Consider the following 24,444-nt stretch of genomic DNA (forward strand, 5'->3'; position numbering starts at 1 on the left):
CTGAAGAATTGCAGTTCAAGAAAGTGGCCACAGGAGGTCACCAAATCCCAAGTTTTCCATATTATTTTACAATCAAAAAGATAGGCATTACATATCCAACAAGCTGCCACCATCATAGGACGGATATGTTGTATACGCAGAAATTCCCAATGTTTTTTTTTTCTGTTGTTGTTTTTTTGGGTTTTTTGGTTTTTACATAATTTTTCCTCACACATTGTTATCTGAATCATTGTCATGATTCAAATAGCCCATTTTGTTGCATGTATTTTTTTTATTCTGCTTTAAAATAGATTGGCTATCAAATAATTCAGAAAAAGTGATTGAAACAGACACACACAAAGAGGGATGATTGTTTAGCTAATATCAAACTCCCTTCTCTTATCGAAGGACAATCTTGCAATAATGTATCACAGGCACAGTTTAATGGTACCTGAATCATGGTCTGCATGTCTGTTTGGAGGCTGGATTAGCTTGCTGCCAGAGGCCTGAATGATCACTGCTTTTAGTATAACAAGAAAAGTCATAGGTGCAGAACAGATCATATTTATCATCTATGAAATTGTGGAGCATGCCTGACTATTACAGTGCCCACAGTAACTGAAAAAAAGATGAGAACTAAACTATAATAAATGAAAAACAAACTTGAAATGCTTCATTTAAAAAGACATGAAAAGTAAAAGCCAAAGTAAAACTGACTGTCAACATTTGTCTTTCTAAAATAGCTACAACAACTCTTCAATGCCATGATTTATTTATTCAAAATGAGAAAAGACAGAGTTAGCTTTTGTGCAGTTATATTTATTGAAAAATTAAACACACTTTCTGTATAAAGAGCATGTCATTGTACAACACTGCTTGTTAAAATGTGCAGGAAGCAGGCAGAAAGACAGATGGACCGAACGACCGACTGACTGAACAAAGCCAAAGAGCTGAAGAGAATCGCAGGGTGGAGGAATGAACACCAACATGAACTCCAGCAGCTAAAAAAGCAGGAAGCCCACTCAGTGAGACAAATTAAACATGATAAATGGAGTCAACAGGTGTCGCTGGGTGCTTTATGAGTCTAACCTTTGGAGGAAAGCAGCAGTTAAGGGGTGGTCAGGAGGGGGGAGATACTTCACTACAGCGTGAGCAACAAGTTAATGTCAGAGCTGTAGTGTCTCATGTTGGACACGAGGCCAGAACCCCTCCGTCTGTCCGTCTGATAAATGAGCCTGTCAGCAGCTTCCATGGCTTTCCTCCATCATCCCTTCCTCCTGGATGGACCTTTAATATCAGGTCAAAGAGAAGGCCGAGCTGCCATCGACATGTCGGGGTCATCATGGAGTTAGCTCATGGAGAATTCATAAGGTGAGGAGGGGTGGCACTGCAGTTACATCATAGTTTATATATCTTTAATACATAAATGAGGGTTTTACATACAGAGCTTTACTCAAACTTTTACACATTTGATTTTAAGTGAGACATGTTTCACTTTATCCACATTTCCCCTGAGCAACCCGCAGCAGGGAGGGGTTCAGTGTCTTGCTTAAGAGAACTTTGGCATCAATGAAGGCCTATAAGCAAACATCATGATCAAATAAGTAAGAAGTGAGTTTCAGCTCAGTCAGGTCAATGCATCTCCTAAATCTCCACACTTCATATAGTGGAAATACTTAGTTTAAAGTTTTATAAAGGTCTTTAACTAAAAAGGGCTTTCATGGATCTCATCTTTATGTTTTTATGGGCTGTCTTGGTGTTGGGCTGTCTTGGTGTCGGTTTACTTATAGGGCCTTCAGATTATTGAACTGTGAACAGAAAAATCTAAATGACATGAAATGTTAGGTAGGATTGTGTGATTTTCAGGAGACATTAAAGAATTTCTAGCCAACGAAAGCACTGCAGTGTGACGGTGGATATCATTTGATAGAAAACCATTAAATCTTTTTTTTCTCTTCTTCCCCCTGTGTCTCCTCTCCTCTCACTCAGGAGACGTGTCAGGTGTAATGGTTAGAATTTAACTCCAAAAACAAACGTCTCTGTCTGTGGTGATGTGATTCCTTGCGCATGAGTTCTTGAACTGGGAGTTATTCCACTGAGAGGATGCGCTCCAGCTAACACTCTCCTGAATGTCTGCTCTATTTCCCTCTGTCTTCTTACGGCCCCTGGTGTCTCACACACAAACACACCCATAGATACACAAACAATGGAGCCTCCTGAATTCTAAGTCAAGCTGTTGCATTATCCATTATCTGCATTGGTATTATTATCATGTCCTGAATATAAGTTTATCTGCAGTAAAGTCAATGAAAGTCTCTGCCATTTTAAATGCAGAAAATAAAAACCCTGTTGAATTTATGACAGAGCAGAGCATGAACTGTTAATTTGTTGTTTTTTCAGGAACAGGTTATCCTTTAGAAAATCTTAAAACCAAAGTCAGACTGGCAGTGGTTTTATTGCCTTTTCACTCACTTAGCCATGTGCTAAGTAACTGTTTAAAGTCTAAAAAGTAAATCAAGCATGTTTTTTTTTCTCTTCTTTAAGATAACAGAACAAAGAAAACCATCACCGCCTCCTCGACTCTACAATGTTTTTGGCCTCTTTCAGCTTATTGTTTTGTTTTTAGCAATAGTTCAAGATGTGCTCAGATTGTGATTAAAACACGTTTTACCTGGTGTAACCAAATCTAACAGCTTGTTTAATCGCCAAATACATTCAATCCATCCACTGTAGATGAGCTTGTAAATTAGAAAGAAACACAGAGCAGCAGCTTGTGTGGCAGCATGCCTGTCAGTTCAACTTCTGACTGATCTTGTAAGTCAGCAGAAACTCGGCTCTTCTGTCTCTCTCCTTTGTCCTCTTTTCTTTGTTCATGAAGGCACCAGGATACATGACACATTTCATGAATCATGGCCGCCTGCAGCAAATTTCTCCCTAATCAAGTCTTTTCATTGACTTTGTATGCAATCAAGCTACCTGTAAAAATAATTTGGTATTCTGTCTGTGCACACTGTCAGCCTTGCATTCACCGACACTCTTTTCTGCAAAATCAGGCTGCAACTTCAGAGAGCATGAACCCACTGCATCCTACCTGTTCAAAATTCACCAATACAAATTACTTGTATATGTAAATGTACTAGGCAATAAAAAACAATTCTGATTCTGATTCTAAAATGTGTTGTTGTTGAGCCATTTTTGCCTTTATTAGCTAGTACAGCCTACGAGAGGACATGTTGGGAGGAGAGAGTGGGGGGTGACATGCAGCAAAGGGCAGAGGTCAGATTCTAACCTGGCTTGCAACATGAACGCTAACCCCTGTGCAACTAATTGTTCACAAAGCTAACATCTGAAAGGCAGGTAAGTATTTAACTCACATTTATCAGATTGTTGACATGATTCACAGAATGCGTCAGATTAATGTGAGAAAAATATCAGAATTTGTAACTAAGCATAGCTGGGAATGAAATTCTTTAAAAAATGATGAGAGATGTATATTTCAGGAACACATTGAGTGAAATTATATTGAGTTTTGGTACGACCTTGAAATACCTGACCAGTTTCTCTCTAAAGTTGAATGTTTGATTCCAGTCAAGCTTGACATTTTGTAGATAGACTGCAGGAAGGTGTTATAAAAACAAAGCATGCATTAGTGTTCTTCTCTCTGGCTTGTCATCCAAATGATTCAAGAGTGTTTGATAGCAATTTCTCACAGAGCCGCTCTGTTGACATTCTTCAGGAAGCCGACTACCAGACGCTGCTTCACTTCCTCATGTCTCATCCAGCTGCTCCCTGTATGACATTTACATTTGTCTTTATTTGCCGTCTGCTTGTTTTGAGCATATTTTTCTCCTTTCTTCCATGAACTTCAGACTGACAGACACCACTCATGTTAAACACGCACAGCACGCGTCCACACAAGCCTGATCTAAGTCTGCAGTGACACACAGAGGATGTTTACAGCTCTTTCTCAACACGCTTCTCTCTCCCTGAGGAAGCAAATCATCTCCACAACAGTCACCACAGCTCATTTGTTGCTTTTGTTACTCCCTAATTCTCATTCCCTTCTCTTCCTCTCTTCCTCTCGCTCCATCTCTCACTCTACCTGATTGCTAATCTCCTAATTGCTTTCCTATAAGCGGATGTAATGTGTGCGTGCGTGCAAACATGCAGCATGTGTGGAGGAGCGCCTCTAAAATCTTTAGCAGTGTTGTCCTCTAAATGTCTCATTACTCCCCTCATGGGCGTAATTGCTGCACTAAGCACGGTTGCATTAAGACCCCCAGGGTGAATATGATTAAAAAACTATGAAATTACTCAATAAAAGCATCAATTGCTATTCAGCAGGGGGAACACTAGGAGAAAAGCTGGCTAGCCTGAGCTTAAATCATGGAGAAACTCCACACATAGTTTGTAAAATGTGAACACTGATCTTTAATCAGGGATTTGAACACGGGAGAACTCTGAATGTTTCAAGATGCTCTGTAGAGTAAACCAGAATTTCCCCCTTAAAAATGTATATGTGGGGTCGCCGGTGGTGCAGCGGCAGTGCGCGCGATCCCACGTATTGAGGCTCAGTCCTCGCGCGCGGGCGGCCCGGGTTCGCGTCCGGCCCGGGTTCGCGTCCGGCCTGTGGCCCATCTCCCGCATGTCTCTCCCCACTCTCCCCCTTTCCGACTCTATCCACTTTCCTCCCTCTATAATAAAGGCATAAAAACGCCAAAAATAAATCTTAAAAAAAAAAAAAAATGTATATGCAATTAAATACTATACAATAAGTTCCCTCTCTTTAAATGTGCAGTACAAAGTGTTACAATAAAGGCCTTATCGTTAAAGTTCAAATCTCTCACACATGATGTCCATTTGGTATCTAATGTTTCAGTTTCTGTTGTCTCTCCAATGAAGATTTCATACATGCACCAAAGTTTCCAGACAATTTTCACCCTGACTCTACCTTGGACTTTTTTCTACCAGCCACCTTTTAAAAAGTTCGTGTGATGTCAGGGTGAGCTCCTGTGTGAACGCAGTAGAAAATAGTTGTGCTCTTATTCGAGCAGCTTCATATTCTTTTCTGCTCACTAGTTTGTTTTTCTCCCCTCTTTCTTTATGCAATAAATAGATCCAATCATACAAAGCATAGATTTAAAGACAAAAAGCTTCTATAGTGTTAGACTTTGTTGTTTTGTCTGCCATCTTGGATTTCCAAAGCCTCTTTTTCATATTACATCAAGCCTTATCATCCCCTCCAGTGAATTAGCAATTCAGAAGGATTTCAGGGGCTTTCCTGAACTTTACCAGATATTTACAGAAGTGCACGTGTCAAACAGCTATCACAGCTTTTTTTCACGTACAGTGTCTGCACTCCTGAAAATATCTAGATCATTTCATGAGAACTGCTTCTGATGTTCTTCTGACCTTGCTGTTCACAATTGCGCCTCACAGCAGGTAGAGGGTGCGGGGGTCTCCCGAGGTAAGACGTGATGTTAGAAAAAAGATGAGGAAGTAGCAGACGGATCAACAGAGTCAGCTAAACGATGCTATGATGAGAATATTTCACTTTATAATAAACGGTGCATGTTGTTAGCCAAGTTTGTCAGAATCACACTAACAACAAAACAACATACTGGAGAACAGAGAAACTTAATGCAGCCGTTTAATTACGTGCACAGAATATAGTGGTCATATGCATGCACCGTGTGGCAGTCACAGCATATGAACGTCACTCCCCTTCCCATTGGCTCGAGGTCATTCTTCTAATTATATCCTGCTGCGTTCTCACATTAGCTCACTCTGACTTCTGCAGGAAAAATACTGGGGGTCTGGCAGGAGAAACTCTGGTTAATGTAAGTTTGAAAAAAATGGACAGTTTGCAGAGCCTCGAGCAATTATCAAGAGTTTTTCCGCACGTGTGAAAGCCCCTTAAGACAGTTTTAATGTCCGCTATGCCTGCATTGGAGTCAAAAAGCATTTTGTGCAGACTGTTGTTCAGAGTCACCGCTGCAATTGATCTTCTTGATATCATCCAGTGTTTCCCATTCATCCAGCGGAGATCCGCGCACACTGCTGCTTATGAAACACGTCCTACTCCAGATGCTCATATTTATCTGGTTAATTATGGATTGGCTTTATAAGTGGAGCAAAAGTAAAGTCAACAAGTTTTGACAACAGAATGGTTTTAAATATTGAATGCAATAATGTCTCACAAAGGAGCCTCAGTGCGCTTTTAAATGAAGAACTGCAGGCTTAACATCTCCAACTCCTTTCTCTACTGTGAAATGTGTATGCAACATGGCAAGTGGGGGGGTTGCTCATTGCATGATGGGAAAAGGCCATAAAAATATGTAAATAAGAAACATTTTATTTTAAGGTTGGCTGTGTTGGAACAATATAGTGCAAACTTGAGAACAAAAGGGGACAGCTGAGTGTTTAACCAGTTGAGATTTCAGAGAGTGACGACCTTTCCCACTTATTCTTGGAGGCATCTTTGTATGACGGACGCAGGTTGTTTCCATTATGAACAGCATTTTGAAATGTAGCTGACTAAAGCTTTAACCATAAAAGATACACATGTGGAAAGGAAGTAGGAAGAGTCACATTTATGTAGCGTCCGTATGATGATTTCCATCATTCACAATAAAAATCTGTCAAGTCAAACAAATGTAAAGCATGTAAAGTGTTTATGTCAGCCCAAAGTGGCTCAATCCATTTCCTTTTGTGAAAAAGTGATCAAATGTAGAAACGTCAGAAGCATTAATGTCAAAGCTGTAGAATCCTGTACTGTCAGGATAGCCTCACTAACCATATCTGGAATATATAACTATATGTTGATGATGCAATAAGGTTAGGGGGGTTTATAATTCATATAGGATCTTTATGTTTACAGTATATATATATATATATATATATGAATCTGTATCTACATTTGTTCATTTGTACATATACAAAGTGGAGCATGAATCAGTCTTCAATATGTTGTTTCCTCTCACATTGAAGCAAATTATAAATAATTCACACTGACCATGGGAGGCAGGAGCGCTACAATAAGTCTCGGTGGGTTTCAATGGTCTTAAATCCACGATGTATAACACTGAAAGGACGAACGAAAGGTTCACAACTTTCCATTTAGTGCATAAGGTCTCACAGTGGGGAGGTAACATGTTGAGGAGAATCCTTAAAGAAGTCCACAGCAGAAGTAAATTGTAAATTAGAAGATCACATATCCAGACACAAGGAAGGATTCACGAGAAAGAAGAAGGGCTCAGAGATCAGTTAGTCTTAAACAGTTGTGCCATTAAAATCAATAAAAGCTGAACATTTCTTTCACTCCTGTGTCCGTCAGATGTTTCCTCGTCATTGTCCTCTCTCCTCCTCTTCTCAGCTATAGAGCCACATTGAACTCGGTCACCAGGAAGTCTACGTGGTCCTTCTCTTTGGTTTTGAAGGCCTCAGCGATGATGCGTGCAGCGTCCCTGTGCTCACGACCCCTCATGGAAACCCCGTTAACCTCCAGGATCACTTGACCCACCTTCAGCTGTCCGCAGTTATGAGCAGAGCCACCCCTCTGAGAGAGAGAGAGAGAGAGAGAGAGAGAGAGAGAGAGAGAGAGAGAGAGAGAGAGAGAGAGAGAGAGAGAGAGAGAGAGAGAGAGAGAGAGAGAGAGAGAGAGAGAGAGGAGGGGAAAGACAGATGAAAATAAGAAGGACTGTAGTCACAATTCTTGTATCACTTGTGAAAATTAAATGACTGATAACTGATTTGATTACACCTTCGCACATGATAATGGGAAATGTCTTGTTTTTAATTAAAAAAGGGAAGCAAGCACCTTTACATTGTCTTAATTGCATGAATACATTGACAGCATTTTGGTTCTGAAACATTACCAATGCCAAGTGCTCGTCCTTTTTTCGTTCGTATGTGTTTGGCACCCTAAATCACCTCCCAGAGGGCAGAAGCTGATACTTGTCATGTATACCATGAAATGACTTAACTCAGGAATTTTCAACAAGCTGTGGGTGTTCAATCATCTTTGCAAAAATCTCTTAGGTCTTCTTGAAGTCTTCAAAAGTCTTCAAAAAAACTAACTGCGGTCCAGATTCAAGGCTGTTCCCCCACACAAAAATCAATTTGCTTAAGCAGCCCACAGGCCCTACAGAGAGTTTTAGACTGAGATCCCTGGTTTTTGTTCTATCTCACCAAAGTTAACACACTTTATAAATACCCGAGCTTAATTTTAAACATCCTCCTATAAGTAGGTCAGGTACTTTAAATGCGTACAGAAATAGAAACAGAGGGAACCGAAAAAACACAGACATCAAAATACGCACGCACACACACACACACACACACACACACACACACACACACACACACACACACACACACACACACACACACACACACACACACACACACACACACACACACACACACACACACACACACACACACACACACACACAGTCTGCCTCTGAGAGCACACAATGAAGACTTTGCAGTAAATTTACTATATGCAGATTCATAATTTTAAAATGAATCGTGATCGATAAAATTATAAATACTTTTTTCCAACCAGCAACATCCCTTCTTATTTCACATGGGATCACATTTATTTCGACATCTTCAACTAGAGGTTATCTAGACAAAAACTCTAAAACAAAGTCTATGCTGGTTCGCAGTGAAATCAGAAGCCTCCCAAGAGAAGCAGCAGATTGCTGCCCAACAAAGTTCCCCGAGTGTCCGTATAACTTTAGAACAGTTCAAGTATCTCTGGCCACAGGATGAACTCCTGAACAGAAGCACTTTGCCTCTGTGTGAAGAAAGAATCCCAGGCACCTCTGCTCTGGAGGATCACTCCAAAAAAACAGATCACTTGATGCCCACCTGAATCCTAAGTCTTATTTGTTAACCTTGCCTGCTTCTCCTCTACCGTCAGAAATCTGAAAGGCACATACAAGTCTTGTCAACTGTTCCTTTCTCTCTCACTATTTCTGAGAGGAGTTTGTCAGCAGGCTTTCTGCACTTCTGTGTTCTGCTGTCTTAGATAATAGCTTGCACACATACAAAGCTGCTCTGCTGGCCTCTGGTATCATGTCATTGCAGCTCGAGCAGCTTGATGTGGTTCTCAAATTTAAAATATTTCAGTTTCAGAGTGGGCTGACAGCGACTGCTAGTTGAGGATCTCCCTTGACTTGTTTAGTTGCTGTTGGACAAACCACCTTCTCTTCTGCCTCCATTTTAACCTGACAATGACAAATACAAATACTGTATGTCTAATATAACTAAACTTAGGGTTTAAAAAAAAAAAAAAAAAACAGCAGCTGACTTATCGTTTCTTGCACTAAAGTAACTACTGTACCTCTACCTGTGTTTGACGACTACATTCAAGAACTAGTGAGGCTTGTGTTGTACAGCTGCAGCCCTCCATAACTACATTTACTTTACCATTGATAATAGCTTACACAAATCAACAGTGAAGTGTCATTTATTTACTAATTTCAAGTCTTGAACGTACAAAAACAGTTCATGTTTTTGTGCTTGTGTTTCATTGTTTGTGATTATTCTACGTTCTATAGCTGTGGTGAAAGGTGTCATATCGTTGGTTTGAGGTCGATGTTAACTATTTTCATATTGCTACCGATCACACTACTGTCTGTTTTTGCAGAAGACTGCACAATATGCATGAAAGCCAGTCTCTTGATATTGCGGTTCTTCAGTCACATGTGAGCCACACCTGAGCATTCTGGGTAAAACTCTTCTGGGTAAATCGCTCCACAGAGATCAAATCTGGTGGTTGCGGTGATGAGTATTAAAAATACTACTTTATAATACTACTTGCAAATGATCATGTTTGCCTTTGTAGTTCAGGCATCAGTATTAAATTAAGTCTGCTTCATTGATACTTAAATACTCCAAATGATACCTTTCACGTCTGTGTTTATCAGGGGATAAAGGAGGCTTTATCTTTCTGTTTAATGTGTTTTTATTGATGTGCACAGAACAGGATTGATTTCAATTGTACAACACAAGAAAGTATACACACCATTTCATTTAGTTTTTTAGGAGGCTTTATCTTTGACATCTTATGTTATGTAACTGTCCTGAATTTCAAGTGATAAAAAAGGTTGATCGATTGAGCTAATTTGATTTCTAAACCAACACATCTGCAGGAACAAAAGCGAACTGTTCCATTATCCTTACAGTCCCCAAATATGAAGCACAATCCTGTTTCCACTTGTCCACGTTCTCTTTTTCTTTACTTTCTCAGTGCGCTCAGCAACTTTGATGACTCAAACACCAGCAGTATCTTCCACACCAGGACTGCATCATCACCTCTCTTATTTACTCAGCCAACAACAATTACCCCGAGCTAGTGCAGGAGCCGCTTGTCATGATGGGAAGATGGCGGTGATAACGGCCTGTCGCTTCAGGAGGGGGTGATGGGAGCTGATAAGGAGAGGCAGCGTCATACTCATCTGTACAGCGCTCATCGTCAGAGGGCATGAACGAGGCGGCCTGAGGTGAGTGCCCTCACGCTTCGTGACTCCTACGTCTGATGCTGCAGAAAGTGTTGTAAAGGGACCGAGCTTTGATGTGATGACATCATGTCTTTCAGAAAGAACCAATGCACTTTGAAAAGCCAGAAAATCGACATGTTCTCGGTTTTTGTCCGAAGAAAAAAACATCATTCAAATGTGTTGAGCTGAACTGAGGAAGCACAAGCCTCAAGAGTTTGAGTGCTTTGCTCCAGTCCCAAAAAACAATACGTTTGCTTTATTTACGCTTGACGGAACAACGTTTTCACAGCTTACTTTCCCCTCACAACCGAGTGAGTGGAAAATCTCCTCCCAAGTCTGTAACAAGTGACCTCCAGTGCTGCCATGTTATTAATGATTCTGAACAAATGTGAAGCTACACGGTGTTATTGTTCAGGGATGCAGCAGTGGTGTATGTCATGTTTCTCATGACGTTGCATCGCTCGTGATTGATCAGGTTCAGTTCTCAGCACAAAAAAAAAAAAAAAAAAAAGGTACAATAAAACCATTAAAATTCAAAACTGTTAATAATTCAAGGCTGAGCAATCGTTGTAACCTGATTAAAAAGTCTGTCTACCAGGCCGAATGGTTTTTATTCACTTAAACTGTTCAAATGAGCTCGTAAAGTGAACTGGAACCTTGTTTCAGGCAGTATCATCGGCCTCCTCGTGTCTTTGCCCTCATAAAGATCCCAGAGAGAGAGAGGGCCATTTCCTCATTTAGATCTCATGGCAATCAGCTGCATTTCTATCTTCATTAGTCTCTCAGTCCACACAGATGAGAAAAACTGTTCATAGGATGAAATATTTCAGTAGCTTCATCTCTTTAAAGTCACTTTCTTGCTCTTGCCAAAAGTATAAAAGCTGCATGAGGGACTATTCATTTTAATTACTGGGATACGTTGATCAGCTTCTTCTTGAGAAACTTGAGCTGTTGGATGTTACAGTTATCTTTTGACTCATTCGACGTGATAAAAAAAATCCACTCAAGTAAAACCAGTGATACTCTCACCCAATGTTTTCCATCTTATCTTAATCCTCTCCCTGTAAGAGTTCCTGCTCTGTTGTCTCTGACTGAAACAGCAAAGGTATCACCGGCAATAGTGCCGAAAAAAGAAACTTGGGCAAGCTGTGTCCTCACTTCAGAGGACAAGAACAGAAACACAAGTCGAAAAGGATGAGAATCTAATCTCCATACTCCTGGAGTGTGGACTTCTAGCACTGATGGGAAAACAGCAGTGTGAAAATAACACGTTTTTTTTTTCCTTTGTCCCGATGTAACCTTTCCCACAATGATGTCCACATGACTAACACAGCCGCCAAACACAAGAATACTGCTTCCACCCACAACGCCAGTCTGTCTCTCCCTCTCATCTTTACAATTCTTCATCCTCCCTCCTCCTCTCCTTATCAACATCTCTCTTATTCTTTGCATACTTCACTCATGCTTACCGTCCTTTCTTCCAGCGCACCCTTTGATTTTGAATGTGCTGATTTCCGATCCTTTTATCCCTCCCCTCGCAATCACTAACCCTTTTTTCATTTCAATCACCACCTCTGTGGAGTGGGAGGCTGAGACCGCTCTGAAAAGGTGTTGACTGTAGACCCCAGCTCCTGGCTGCTCTGAGCTCTAAATTGTAAATCCCTCATGTCTGACTGTGGTTAGGAAATGATTCGTTCCACAGATAGTCTTGAGCTAATAGGAGGCTTTGTTGACTTTCAAATTGCCCTAATAGACAGATAAATGCACACCCAGTCAGAGCTGTAGCTTTCTTCAGACATGACTAAGTTGTAATTTCTAACTAAGGTGTCAATATTTGGATTTCACTTTGCAAAGCTAGGAGAGCTGAATTTGTTTTACAATTTAGACACAATGCACATGTAAAATCTCAAATTGAAACCAGATGAAAAAAGATGAAAGAAGTTTCATGTACATTTTTCAAACCGGAGCAACTCTTCTCAGTGTTATCATTAAACAAAACACTCGTCAATCTCAACGGTCTAACCCTCAGCATAAAAGGTGCTACATTATGTAATCTCCAATGGGTGCTGCTGCTGATTCTGCCTTTTATTTCAACACATTAGCGTCAAAGCTACGGCTCACACTTGAACGTTATTGCAGTGAATCACATCCAGGCAGACAAACCTTTTCATTAAGGCGTGGTAATCATCAGCGTGAGAGACCCAGACAGGAACAAAACTAGCAGCAACATTAGGAGCAATCTTAGTGCAAGTTCAGCTGCAGTGTGAACCCATATAAAGGCTTACGGGACGTACAATCCAACCTGGAAGTGGTGCCCATGGAAAAAAACGCAGCCTGTATCAACAGGAGAACAGAATAGGACCCAACAAGGGCTTATATTTTAACATTAGTTTTCTCTTTCTGGCTTACCTGTATTGTGACGATCCGTGGCAGGGGCTGGCGAGTGTTGGCTCCACCTTCAATGGCAATCCCCAGGGTGCTGGCACTCTTTTCAACCCTAACTAGTGTAGAAGTGGGCTCCAACAGGCCCGGCTGCAGTGTGAGAGCAAGAGGAACACAAGTAAATATATAAGAACATTTTTTTTATGCATATTTATGAACCTAAACATATTCTGGCATTGAACAACCTCTCTTTGTCTGCTGCCCCTTTGTGCCCCTACGCATACATATGAAGTATTTTACATATATTTTCTGCCTGTGTTTACCCATAGAGCTTTGCTTTCTCTGAGCACACTTGCCCAAGTGCACTCCCGATGGATTTAGACATTCATAAAGGCCATGACCCTATAGTAACCCGCTCCTGCTTACATGAGTCATCCAGTTCACAGCTTCACAAGTAAGAGGACAAAAGAGATACGAGCTTCAAAATTCATTCTTGACATTTCCTGTCGTTCTAGTCATCTTAATGCCAACACTTGCAAAGCTTCTGTTTCACTGGCTTCTATAATGCAAAGGGAGTTCATTTCTCCAAAGCCTTTTTTTAAATCTTTCTGTCTAACATGTTCAAGGTTTTCATGTCCACATTGAAAGATACTGAATATATCAAGTAAACTCAAAATAAAACTGCAGCATCCTCGGCTCGATTCTGGTTGGGGTCCTTCATTGTTGCAGCCCCCTTTCTCTGTGCACCATCTGATAACAGATACAAGGAACACCATCTAAAATACATTCAATAAATTAAACTGCTGTATGAAATGGTTTCAAGCTGCATTCATTTCTTTTTTGGCCATTACAAAACATGTTAGCAGCACATCCAGCAGACAGGAACATTAGGACTTACTTTGTGTACATTGTCTTTACTTTGGCCTGCACTGACTACTTACTCAAATATCTGACCTTTTCAATGTACTATTTTCTTTAAGTTAATTTCTAAATTTGAGCGTTAGATGCTTGAAGGTGGTTTGAAGTGGGCTTAGATCAACAGAACAGCTTCTATTCTAGACTGTTTATTCTTTCCACATCCTTTAATGTAATGAGCCCTATTATGTTTCACACTGTCCTTGTCTCATCTAGAAGCTGTTAATAATAGAAGCTCCAATAAGCCTTAAGTGAGCAGTTTTTGAATGTCTTTTGATAAGAACAAGTTCTTCCAATTTCCACAAGAAGCATCGCTCGTTTGTCTGCTGGGACAGAAAATTCTGGAACCATGTTTAAACTTTTCAATAAAAGGCTTAAAGATAAAACTTCCATTAATTACAGGCCACTGAGGCAGGTGGAACAGAGGCTATTTATCAAGAAGCTTGAATTTGATTCTGTGGAAAATGAACTAGCTTGGTAGCTGATCTTCATGTCAGCCTTCTTTTAAACTTACAGTTTTATCTTCACTGACTCTGAGCCACTTTTACAAACTCACTCACAGCTGCCACAAATCTGCAGCAGTGAACTTGCTGAGTGTTTGACTGACATTACGGTGAGTGGACTATAACAAGGCTCAAACAAATGTCCTCTTTAAGTTTATTCAGGGCTGTTTTATGAGCACGTAGTTCTCTTATCGCCACACTCCTGTTTGATACTCTAGAACAAACAGAATGTAAATCATTGACGCCTAAGCAATACAATGATGCTTTTCATAATACACAGTCAGTTTAGCCTTTCCATTTTCTTCCTGATAATTTAAATCTTAAACAGACAGACAGCTCTACCATCATAAACATTTAGACCCGCTCAAATCCGTATGTGTTATTCCTGCCATTACTCAAAGAAAGCCAAAGAGCGGTTTCAGAGTTTCATTACACTACAGTGCAGTGAGCGATGGAATAAATGATGGAGCATGTGACTGAATGAAGGACATGAGAGATGGATAAAAAAATGGGTGAAACAAAGACACACTGTGTGAGTAAACAGAGGGAGGAGAGAAGAGATCACTGTTAGGACTGAGAACAGTCAGTAGGAGGATTAGTAATAAAGCACATCAATTTATCAACCTGTAACGCTTCATATATTTTCAGCTAATGCACATGTTTGTATCTCTACATTTGTGAGGACTCCTAGTGATAATAACACGTTTTCTACCCTTAAAAGGTAGCGCAGTGCTTTGAAGAAGTGAGGATTTAAATGTATTTGTATAGATGTACATCCTGTATATGTGTATATGTATCTTTGCATGTGTACACTATGTGTGCATTTGTCCAAAACTGTACCCTCTTTAAAAAAAAAGGTCAAATAATCAAATGTCCCATATGTCCAAAAATGAAATGTTAAAACTGCGCTCTTACTTTCCAAAAAGCTAATCAATAAAAAAGTCTACATTTGAAAAGGCTTCATAATGGCTTACCACAATGGTGAGCACTGGTCCTCACAGAGATAGAAATACAACAGCACACACTCCTAAACTATTCACACACGTCTTATTCCATAGAGTTTTACAATTAATTAGCTTATCTATTCATGTTCGTCAAACATCTGTTCTGATTCCCCCCCTCACCGGTTTGGAGGGGTTGCCCCCCCCGCCCCCCTGCGTGTCTGCAGGTTGGTGTGTGTGTGAGGGATTGGGGCTGCTGTCTTTGCTGATGTGTCCTGAATCAGCTATGTCCACCCCGCTGTCCTCACTCAGGGTCTGCCCGCTGTCTGACAGCTGAGATAGGGCGCCACCTGAGAGACAACAGGCACACACATGATGATGGAAATCACAGCACAACACATTGCAGTCACGAGTTATTAAATCTGAGTAAAAGTGCTAAGTATGTTGCTGTTGTTTCAAACTTTTCTTTTTTGAGTTTAGTGCATATTAACAAAAATAAAGGGAACTTCTTTAAGATGTTCAGCTGCAAAGAAAGAATAAGTCAGATTTCTAGATTTGTGCTGAAGTATAATAGATAAAAAAAATTAATATGAGATTAAAATCTTATTGAGATTAGTGTTGTTTTTAAGGGTATTCATGCTAATTATTCTGCCTTATTGCTCATTTAAGCACTTTATAGCTAAGCAAATTCAGATTTTCAGACATAAGCTGAGCTTTTTCTTATATCACGCACACAAAGACAGTAAGTCTCAAAATATGTTACTGGATACCAACTGCACTTCCATCTGAATGTTTTCATAATACTTACATATATAAAAATGTTTAACATAGAGCTCTGAAGCCAACATAAAATACCTTTGCTTTTCTTGATACTGAACATGGGTTCTACAATAAACTGGTGTTATAGAGTTAAAGGCCAGCCAGGTGTAAAATTCACTGTAAAATACAAAACTCTGGATTTCATATTTGGTGTGCTCACAATCTTTTTGAAATATTTTCTAATTTTCTGGGCTGAAATATTCATTGAGAGATATTTTTTAATCATACAGTTGAAAAATAATTACTTACAGACCTACATGTGCATTTGATTAATTTTAGGAAGAAAATGATTAAAATGTGAGACTCTCAGGTCTTTTCTTCGACACTCCTCACCTCGAGCTTGAGGCAGCGGCCGCACCTCGTTAACGTCGGGCTCCGCGTTGGGCCTGTGAACCTCCACTGTAACAAACTGCTGTTTAGAACCTGGAGAGGACGTGTTAGGCATGGAAACTGGCTTGAGAGGCAGAGATGGAGGTGGAGGAGGAGGAGCAGGGAGTGGAGGTGGTGGTGGCGGTGAAGGGGACGGTGGAGTAGGTTTGGTGACTCTGTTAGGGGACTGGACTCTGGGGAAGGGGCCAATGCTGTGCTGGATGACCTTTGACAATTGGGCAGAAGTAATTTGGTCTTTCTTTGAAGGAACAGGAGGGTCTCTCTTTCTGACCACTGCGTAGTCCCGAGAAGTGTCCTTTGGGTGTTCTTGTTTGTGGTGCAGAGAGGGCGAGGCTGGGGAGCGTCCTGGCTCTTTGCTGTGGTTGTGAGAGGTCTGTGCTGTGAAGTACAAGCCTGAGTGGGAGGATTCGGAAGAGGGGCATTTGTTGAGCTGATCTCGTCTAGTCGGGCGCCTCTGCACCCCCGGTGGGGGCGGAGGCTTGAAGGAGGGGGGAGAGTCAGCTGGGTTGGACTGTACATCATCCTGAAGTGAGAGGATATATTCATCAATGATTGCTAAATGATTTGTAGATCAAGAGTGTGACGATTTATTATTGAACAGTTTTAAATAAGACCACACTGCTTACATTAAAGAGCTGGTATATATTCCAATAAACATGATTGGATTAAAAAGAAATAAATGCCAGAGGGTGTAATATTAATTAATCTATCAACGTCATCTATCTTCATAAGGAATGCCCTGAGGTATTCCTTTATCTGCATTTCAGTTCTATGTTAATTGAGATAATGCTTTTCTTTACTAAGTACATGTCTTTCTTTTTAGATGTAATTACAGATGATTTGGAATAGTTTATCCAGATGTTAAGATGCCTGTCCATTGGACTTGTTCAGCCAAAATAGAGACAGGATTTGGGGTTTCATTTCTGTTACAGTCACAGTTTTGAAAATTGACATTGTGCATTACAGAAACATTTTCCAAGGTTACTTTAGATATGGATCCCACTTTAATTTGGACCTGAATAAACACTAACTTAGACCACTGTGCTGTTTGGTTTTCCTAAAATCAAAAGAAATATTCACAGTATTTGGAAAAGTCCAGGTTGCGTGAACCACGAACAAATTACCATTTTCGGTTAAATTTAAATTGGCTTTTAGAAGTTTTCAAACAAACAGATATTCTGGCAAACACATATAGGGAACATTTACAGTCACAGATGTTGAACCTATTTAAACACGAAAGGTAAACGAGTCCAACCAAGTGCTCACATTTGCGTGCTCTCCACATGATGGACACATTTCTAATCAGATCAGCAGTTTTTAGACAATACCAACCAACTTGAAGATGTTCAAGGCATCCAAACCAGCTTGGAGAAGTTGCTGCTTCAGATCTTTTCCTGTGTTTCAAGAGTGAGTAAGAGTGCTCCAACACAAACTTAACAGTGAAATGAACACTGAGACATGAGTGGCTCCAATGGATGGAAAGAGATATAAAATGAGCTCCAAAAAAAAAAAGAAAGTAAAAGTAAGGTATGGTTTGAGTGGCAGGTAGACTAAAAGCTTTCTCCTTGAACTCCTGCACATTTTGTGCTGCTCAAAACAAACAGATGAGAACTCCTGATATATCTCCGGTTGCTTTGGAAACTGCGCAGATGTGTAACCAAAAGCCTCGTTTTCTTACACAGACAGAGGCAAAGGAGGAGAAGAGGACAGGTGGCAGTAGTGTGTTAGACCAGTCTCTTCTCTCCGTCTAACACACAACAAAGAAAGGGGCGAACAGAGCCTTACTTTCACAGAACGCCATCTTTCTATCTCACACACTATTTTTGCTTCAAACTCTTATACTCCATCTGGGTTCACTAAAAAAAAGCCTGCATGTAATCTCAAGTATGTCCATCCATCCTCTACACCTCCAGCCCTTTGTTTACCATTCTATTCAAATCCCTCCTCTCTTCTCCCTTATGTTGCATCCATCTTTATCAGGCCAAAGCAGGAGATGTGCCTGCATGTCTGACTGCTATGCTCACCAGAGAGATGTCGGTCAGCAGCGTGTTCAGACTCTCCGGAGGACCCGGCTCATTACTCTCGGCCACGCTGTCGTTCTGAGGGATATAGAAGAGAAATGGAGAGGAAGGGAGAGGTGAAGAGGTAAAGACAGAAGAGGCAGAAAAAATATTGGTAAATTAGTTTTGGTGGATGTTCCAAGAAAAAAAGACAACGTCAGTAACTACAATCATTGCATTTAAAAAGAAAGGCAAGCAAATAATGCATGCACACACACAACAGTATTGGGTCTACGTCCATGAGCTAAACACACATGCTCTGAAATCGATACAGAACCATCAGCTCAGTTGAAAGCAGGATTTGGCAGCTCAATCCCACCAGCCTGGTGGAGAGGAGGTAATTTGCTGCAGATCTGTGAGTGATTTCAGAGCAGAGCAGCTGAGTTCAGAGAAACGTTGCCCTTCATTTAACTCTGCCACTAAACCAAAACAAAAGCCCTATCAATTTGGCTTAATTGCACCCGTTACTGCACGGGGAGCACTTACAGACAATTTATCTATCACAAGAGTCAATCGACTTTGTACATGCAGAGACGCTCAGTAAGCGTCCAGAGCATGCTGTGTTTGCGTGGACGGTCCACAGAGTGTGTGTGAGTGTCTGTGCACGTTTATATCACTCTACCCAGGAATCATACAAGACTATTCTGCGGAATAGGATTTCCATTCAGTGAAAATGCTGGGTGTGATGTAAAATGTATGCAGCATTGTAGAATGCAGAGGTGGCAGAAATGTTGGCTGCTGGGATAAGATAAAACAAATGATGTTAAAAATGACTGATTATGACATGTGGATCAAGGGTTCAATCCCCAGCTTTTGTAGCAACGATGTGTCTTTGGGCAAGACACGTAACCCTAAGTTGCTCCCTCTGCTCCGTCGGCGGTCTATACATTTGTATGAGTGGGATTAGACTTCTGATGGTCACTTTACAAAGCAGCCTCTGCCATCAGTGTGTGACTGTGACCTGTGGTGTAAAAGCACTTTGACTAGTCAGAAGACTTGAAGGACAATGCTCAACTCCATTTACCATTATGACGAAATGTGGAGTGAAGGAAGTGGAAATTAAGGTTTCATGCAAAAAAAAGCTTCTCTGTGTTTTGATTTTGTGTAAAACAACTCATTCTGCATCACTTGTTTCAACACCTACATGTCTACTTTTAGTCCAGAATCTGCCTTTAATTCTGCCTTAAAGGCAGTCGAGTATTGCACAGGATGGGAGTAAAAGCAACCATCCTTGTTTGCAATTCATGAGCCACTTCCACTCCTGAACTGACTGGTTTCAGCAGAATAATGATGTGATGATTACAAACAACAATGATAAGATGACAGAAATTAATGAATTTCAAGACTAGTTAAATTTCTGCAGTCAGTGTTTTTCTTCCAATAATATTATCATCTTTACTCGTGCAATGTCAGACAATCACTCCAAATTTAGGCCAAATTGCACAACTGGTTTGGAAGTGTGGCTGAATTTCAGCTTGATTGGTCATTATTGGCTGCGCAGTGTACAGGAGGGCACAAGGGATGATCAGTTGCTCCAGATCAAATTATGCAATGTTTGAAATATATGACTGCATACGTTCTGAAGGGAAGCAATGCAACAAGACAATTCTTTAAATCCAAAGGAAAGCATCTGAAAGCCTCATATCAACAAAAGCCGGCATGTCTGTTTGATGTGTCTTCTCACTCAGGGAAATGACAGCAGACCTCCAGCAGACATGGTACATTTGTTATGGATTAGTTTGCTCGTTAGCTTGTGTTTGATGGTGATGCTAAGCATGTGTGCATTTAGCTTTGTGACAGTGTTTGAATGAATCTAAACATGGCCGCCTAAAGATTGTAAAACAGAGGAAAAGGCAAAGGTACAATACTGAATACAGAATCGTCTCCAGGAGTAAAGTAAAACTACAAGACCCAAGAAAACACACATGAATGACTTCAACTTCCATCTGTGGGAGTTTTCAAAGGAAACTTTCAAGACAATTGTTGATTCTCTGTGTGCACTCAGGTTGTGGATGACAATGATATGATCGCACAGTGCGAGTATAAACTGAACTTTGGTTGTTTGTCGTAAATGATTCACTTGTATGCTGTGAGATGATACTCCAACACAACATCTATAAAATCCTACAGTCTGCAATAATAGAGGTACTCAGTATCATACAGCACCTACGATTACATATCAGAATCAGTTCAAGAAAGCACAAATTATATTTGAACCGCTCTGGAACAAAAAGACAATTAAAGCAGTTTTAATCCCTTCTTTTGTCTCATATGGCATCAAATATATAACTATATAAATATATATGAATCCTCAGATTGTAAATGTACAGTAGTCTATATTATATTACATGAAAAATATAGAACAGCCAGGAGGCACAAATCTTTACTTATGCTGTTTATGTTTGTGTCTTGATTGTGATCTTGTGTTGTGTTTTATTTTTTACCATATGCATATGCACGTGCATTGGTATGGAGCTGAACATAAACCAGGCTGTGATTCACAAACCCAGTGTTATCCTCCCATCCCCATCCAGCTCTCTAATCTGCTCAAAACAGCAGTGGTCGCATTCACCCATGGGTCCAAAGACACAGATTCATAAGAAGAATACTGATGACACACACATGCAAGCGTACACACACACACACACACACACACACACACACACACACACACACACACACACACACACACACACACACACACACACACACACACACACACACACACACACACACACACACACACACACACACACACACACACACACACACACACACACACACACACACACACACACACACACACACACACACACACACACACACTTCAGGGAGGAGAAAGCACACAGGCAGAGAAACCCGTCTGACGCATCTGAATGAGAAAGAGTGTTTAGTGGTAACTTCTGCAAACAGCTCATTTTTCTGTCAGCATAGAAAATGTGTTGATGTGTGTAGTTGTGTTTTTCCTATGAGATGGCTACAGTTATTTTCTACACAATAAATACTTTACTGTGTAGTATTTAAGGTAATTAAGGTATAACATACTTATACTTTAACTGAAAGAACTTTTCCACATGCAATCATTCTTCATGTGATGCCTTCAAATTTAATATACATTTAGCATGCTGCAACTTTTGGAATCTGGTTATATGTAAAGGTAATGTTACACCATTTCTCTCTAAATTCTAGGATGGTATTCATTTGTTGTTTCGCACTTGAACAGAAATTCAACTATTTAATTCAGACAACTCACATTTGTATTATTTAAATATTCATTGCAGCAGATCATAGTTTGTGTTTGATGTCCAGGCTATGACCTAATCACTCCTCACAGTTTCCATTTACATCTATAAATTTAAAGAAGGATGGGATGATGTCTTAAGTCAGAGTCAGTGTACGGGTGGATGCAGGGCTGGTTGTGGGGCTGTGCAAGAGTGCAGTAATGGTGCAGGTCAGAGCTGACAGTGAGAGCTGACAGTGAAAGAGCAGAGAGAGAGAGCAGCTTAAATAGACTGCTCATATGAAGGAGGTGTTGTCAGGTAATTGTGGATAATGACACATGTCAAGTGCAGCTGGAGTTTACTGCTTGAACTAGTTTGCAGGTGTCGCCTCACTCTTTCACGTTGTAATGGTTTTAACTACATAGCAAACTGCAGAGAAAATAGTTCTCCTAATTGTTCTCCCAAAACTAGCAAGCCACTTTTAGCTCAGTCATAACACCGACTATCAGGTGCGCTAATCAGTCTTACTGTGGAGAAACATCCTTTCTTTAAAAGCTCCAAAGTTCCTAAATTAGGTTATTAAATCTATGTTATAGAAAAACGAGACAGATGAAAAAAACTGCAACCAAGTTCACTGCAAAACCACAAACTGAGAGTATGTGTGTGTGTGTGCGTGCGTGTGTGTGTCTGTGTTAGCTTGGTTCAAATCTGCCCACATCATTCATCACTTTCAGTTCCTACCTCCATCATATCTATCAGCCAGAGCAGCCTTTCCTACAGACGGGGAGGGAGAGGATGAGGTTTTTTTGGGTGAGATGGAAGTGAGGAGCTTATTGAGGTGGAAAAAAACCACAACTTATCAGATATCAACTGAGAGAAAAAAAAAATAGATATCAGGGGAGAGACATTTCAATCTGTACAGGAAAGCACTGAAACGTGCCATTGTTTGGCCCGACAAAGTCCACACCGGAGCAGCATCTTTGCTATAACTGAAACTGTTTTAATCCATTGAAATGTATCACACCCGCCTCTCTGCTTCTCCCTCTCACACATACACAGAGACATGCACACAGCCAACAGAGAGGCAGAGTGAGCAGACAGCAAAGGAGAGAAGGGACCGATCACAAACCAAACAGACAGGAAGCAATGAAGGCTGGAAAAATAAACCGCAAAAAGAGCAGCACATGGAATATTTATTTTAAACCGAGAGACCTAGCAGTACCAGCATACAATATCAAATGTAATGTTAAATGTAAAATCGTATCTTATATGCTTTGAATCAGGAGAAGCCCGATAATTATCCAAGTAATTAACACAGCCTACCCGTGCTGAGCTCAGGGTGGTGTTGGTCATGAAGCTGGCTGAAGACGAGGTCAGCGTGTCCGGATACGACACCATTGAGAGGGAGTCTGGTTGGTGTGCCGTTGCTCCACCTGTCCCTTGTCTTGCTTTGAGAGCCTGAATTTCTCGTCGCAGCACCAGCCCATCAAAATGCTCCAGGTCCTGTGGTGTGACCAGGCCTCGCACCTCCGACAGCAGAGAGAACTGAGGGAGGAAAGGCACAGTATGATGTTATATACTTGAATGGGTTGAACCAACAAAGTTTACCTTAACACTAGAATTCAATTACTATAAATCCTGGATTTATTCTGATTTAACCCTTAATGTAACTGGCTTGGCTCTATAATCACAACAGGGCCCTCAATCTCTGGCTGGACTAGATCCCCCAGTGGTAGAATGAATGACCAAACTCCATTCAATCTGCAGAGTCCTTTAAGAAAAAGCCAAAGACCCAGCTCTCACTTGAACACCTACGCACTTAATGATTTTACTGGGACTGATAATGATGACACTAATGTTGATATTGATGATGTTCTCGAGGATGGAGTTGATGTTGATTAGAATATTCATGACAAGCTGCTGAGGTTGTTGATGATGGTAATCAAAAATCTATTGCATACATACTCTGTGCAATGCCTGTGTCCAATCACCGACAGTGCATATGTAGGGGCATCTTTTTAATTTATCTGAAGCTTATTCTGGCCTTGCCTGTTTTCATCGTTAACATCTGTAGTTGAGATAAGTGTGACACTTGACTTTTACTGATAATGCAGGTGGGATTAAGTTCAAACTTCCTACTAGTTTGAAGCCAAGATAAAACTTTACTCTTACTTAAAAATATATTTCTGTTGTGCTTTTGGACAATTAAAAGGAACTACACCTCAAAAACGCCCTTAAGACAGGTTGCAGTCCAGTCGCTCTGAGCTTATGGTCTTTTGATGTAATACAAGAAAGCTGGAAAAGCTTTTTGTGTGAAACAGCATGTTCTCCAAAAATTGGCAATAAAAACACCTTTGATTTACTGTGTTTCTTTACAAGCTAAACTTCTGCAGACAGATGAGGAAGAAAAAAAAAAACACACAATGAAACTTCAGCGACAAGCCTGAGCATACATCTGAGAAGGGCTTAGAAAACCTTTGCATGTGTGTTAAGCAGCTCAAACAGCGCCACAACGAGCTGCTCCACGCCAATGTGTCCGTCCCGGTACTCCTCCACGTAATAGCACATCGTCTGCCGCTCCGACTCGGTGAGTAGGTGACGAGCCTGCTCCTCCAGCATGGCCCGAGACTGATTCACCAGGCTGGACAGGGTCACTTGTGAGCCTGCTACACCTTTATAGAACCCAGACTGGTGGAGATGGATGGAAGGAGGAAACAAAAACA

At 40.7% G+C, this 24,444-nt stretch overlaps 1 protein-coding gene across 2 annotated transcripts in view; it reads right to left on the reverse strand.

The window, feature by feature from the left end:
- Nucleotides 1-6,557: 6,557 nt before the first annotated feature.
- Nucleotides 6,558-24,444, reverse strand: part of whrna (whirlin a) — a 130,870-nt gene continuing 112,983 nt past the window's right edge. Inside the window, exons 7-13 of one of the 2 annotated variants that reach the window (XM_079364196.1) lie at nt 24,197-24,409; nt 23,045-23,266; nt 18,465-18,539; nt 16,384-16,963; nt 15,415-15,581; nt 12,900-13,022; nt 6,558-7,537 (exon numbers count right to left, since the gene is read on the reverse strand). In XM_079364196.1, the coding sequence (XP_079220322.1) occupies nt 7,355-7,537; nt 12,900-13,022; nt 15,415-15,581; nt 16,384-16,963; nt 18,465-18,539; nt 23,045-23,266; nt 24,197-24,409 (1,563 nt within the window). In that variant the 3' untranslated portion in view covers nt 6,558-7,354. The remainder of the gene's footprint in view (nt 7,538-12,899; nt 13,023-15,414; nt 15,582-16,383; nt 16,964-18,464; nt 18,540-23,044; nt 23,267-24,196; nt 24,410-24,444) is intronic. The other variant, XM_079364197.1, reaches the window with a different exon arrangement.

The sequence above is a fragment of the Symphodus melops genome (genome assembly GCF_947650265.1).
Source record: "Symphodus melops genome assembly, chromosome: 16".
Lineage (NCBI taxonomy): Eukaryota > Metazoa > Chordata > Actinopteri > Labriformes > Labridae > Symphodus > Symphodus melops.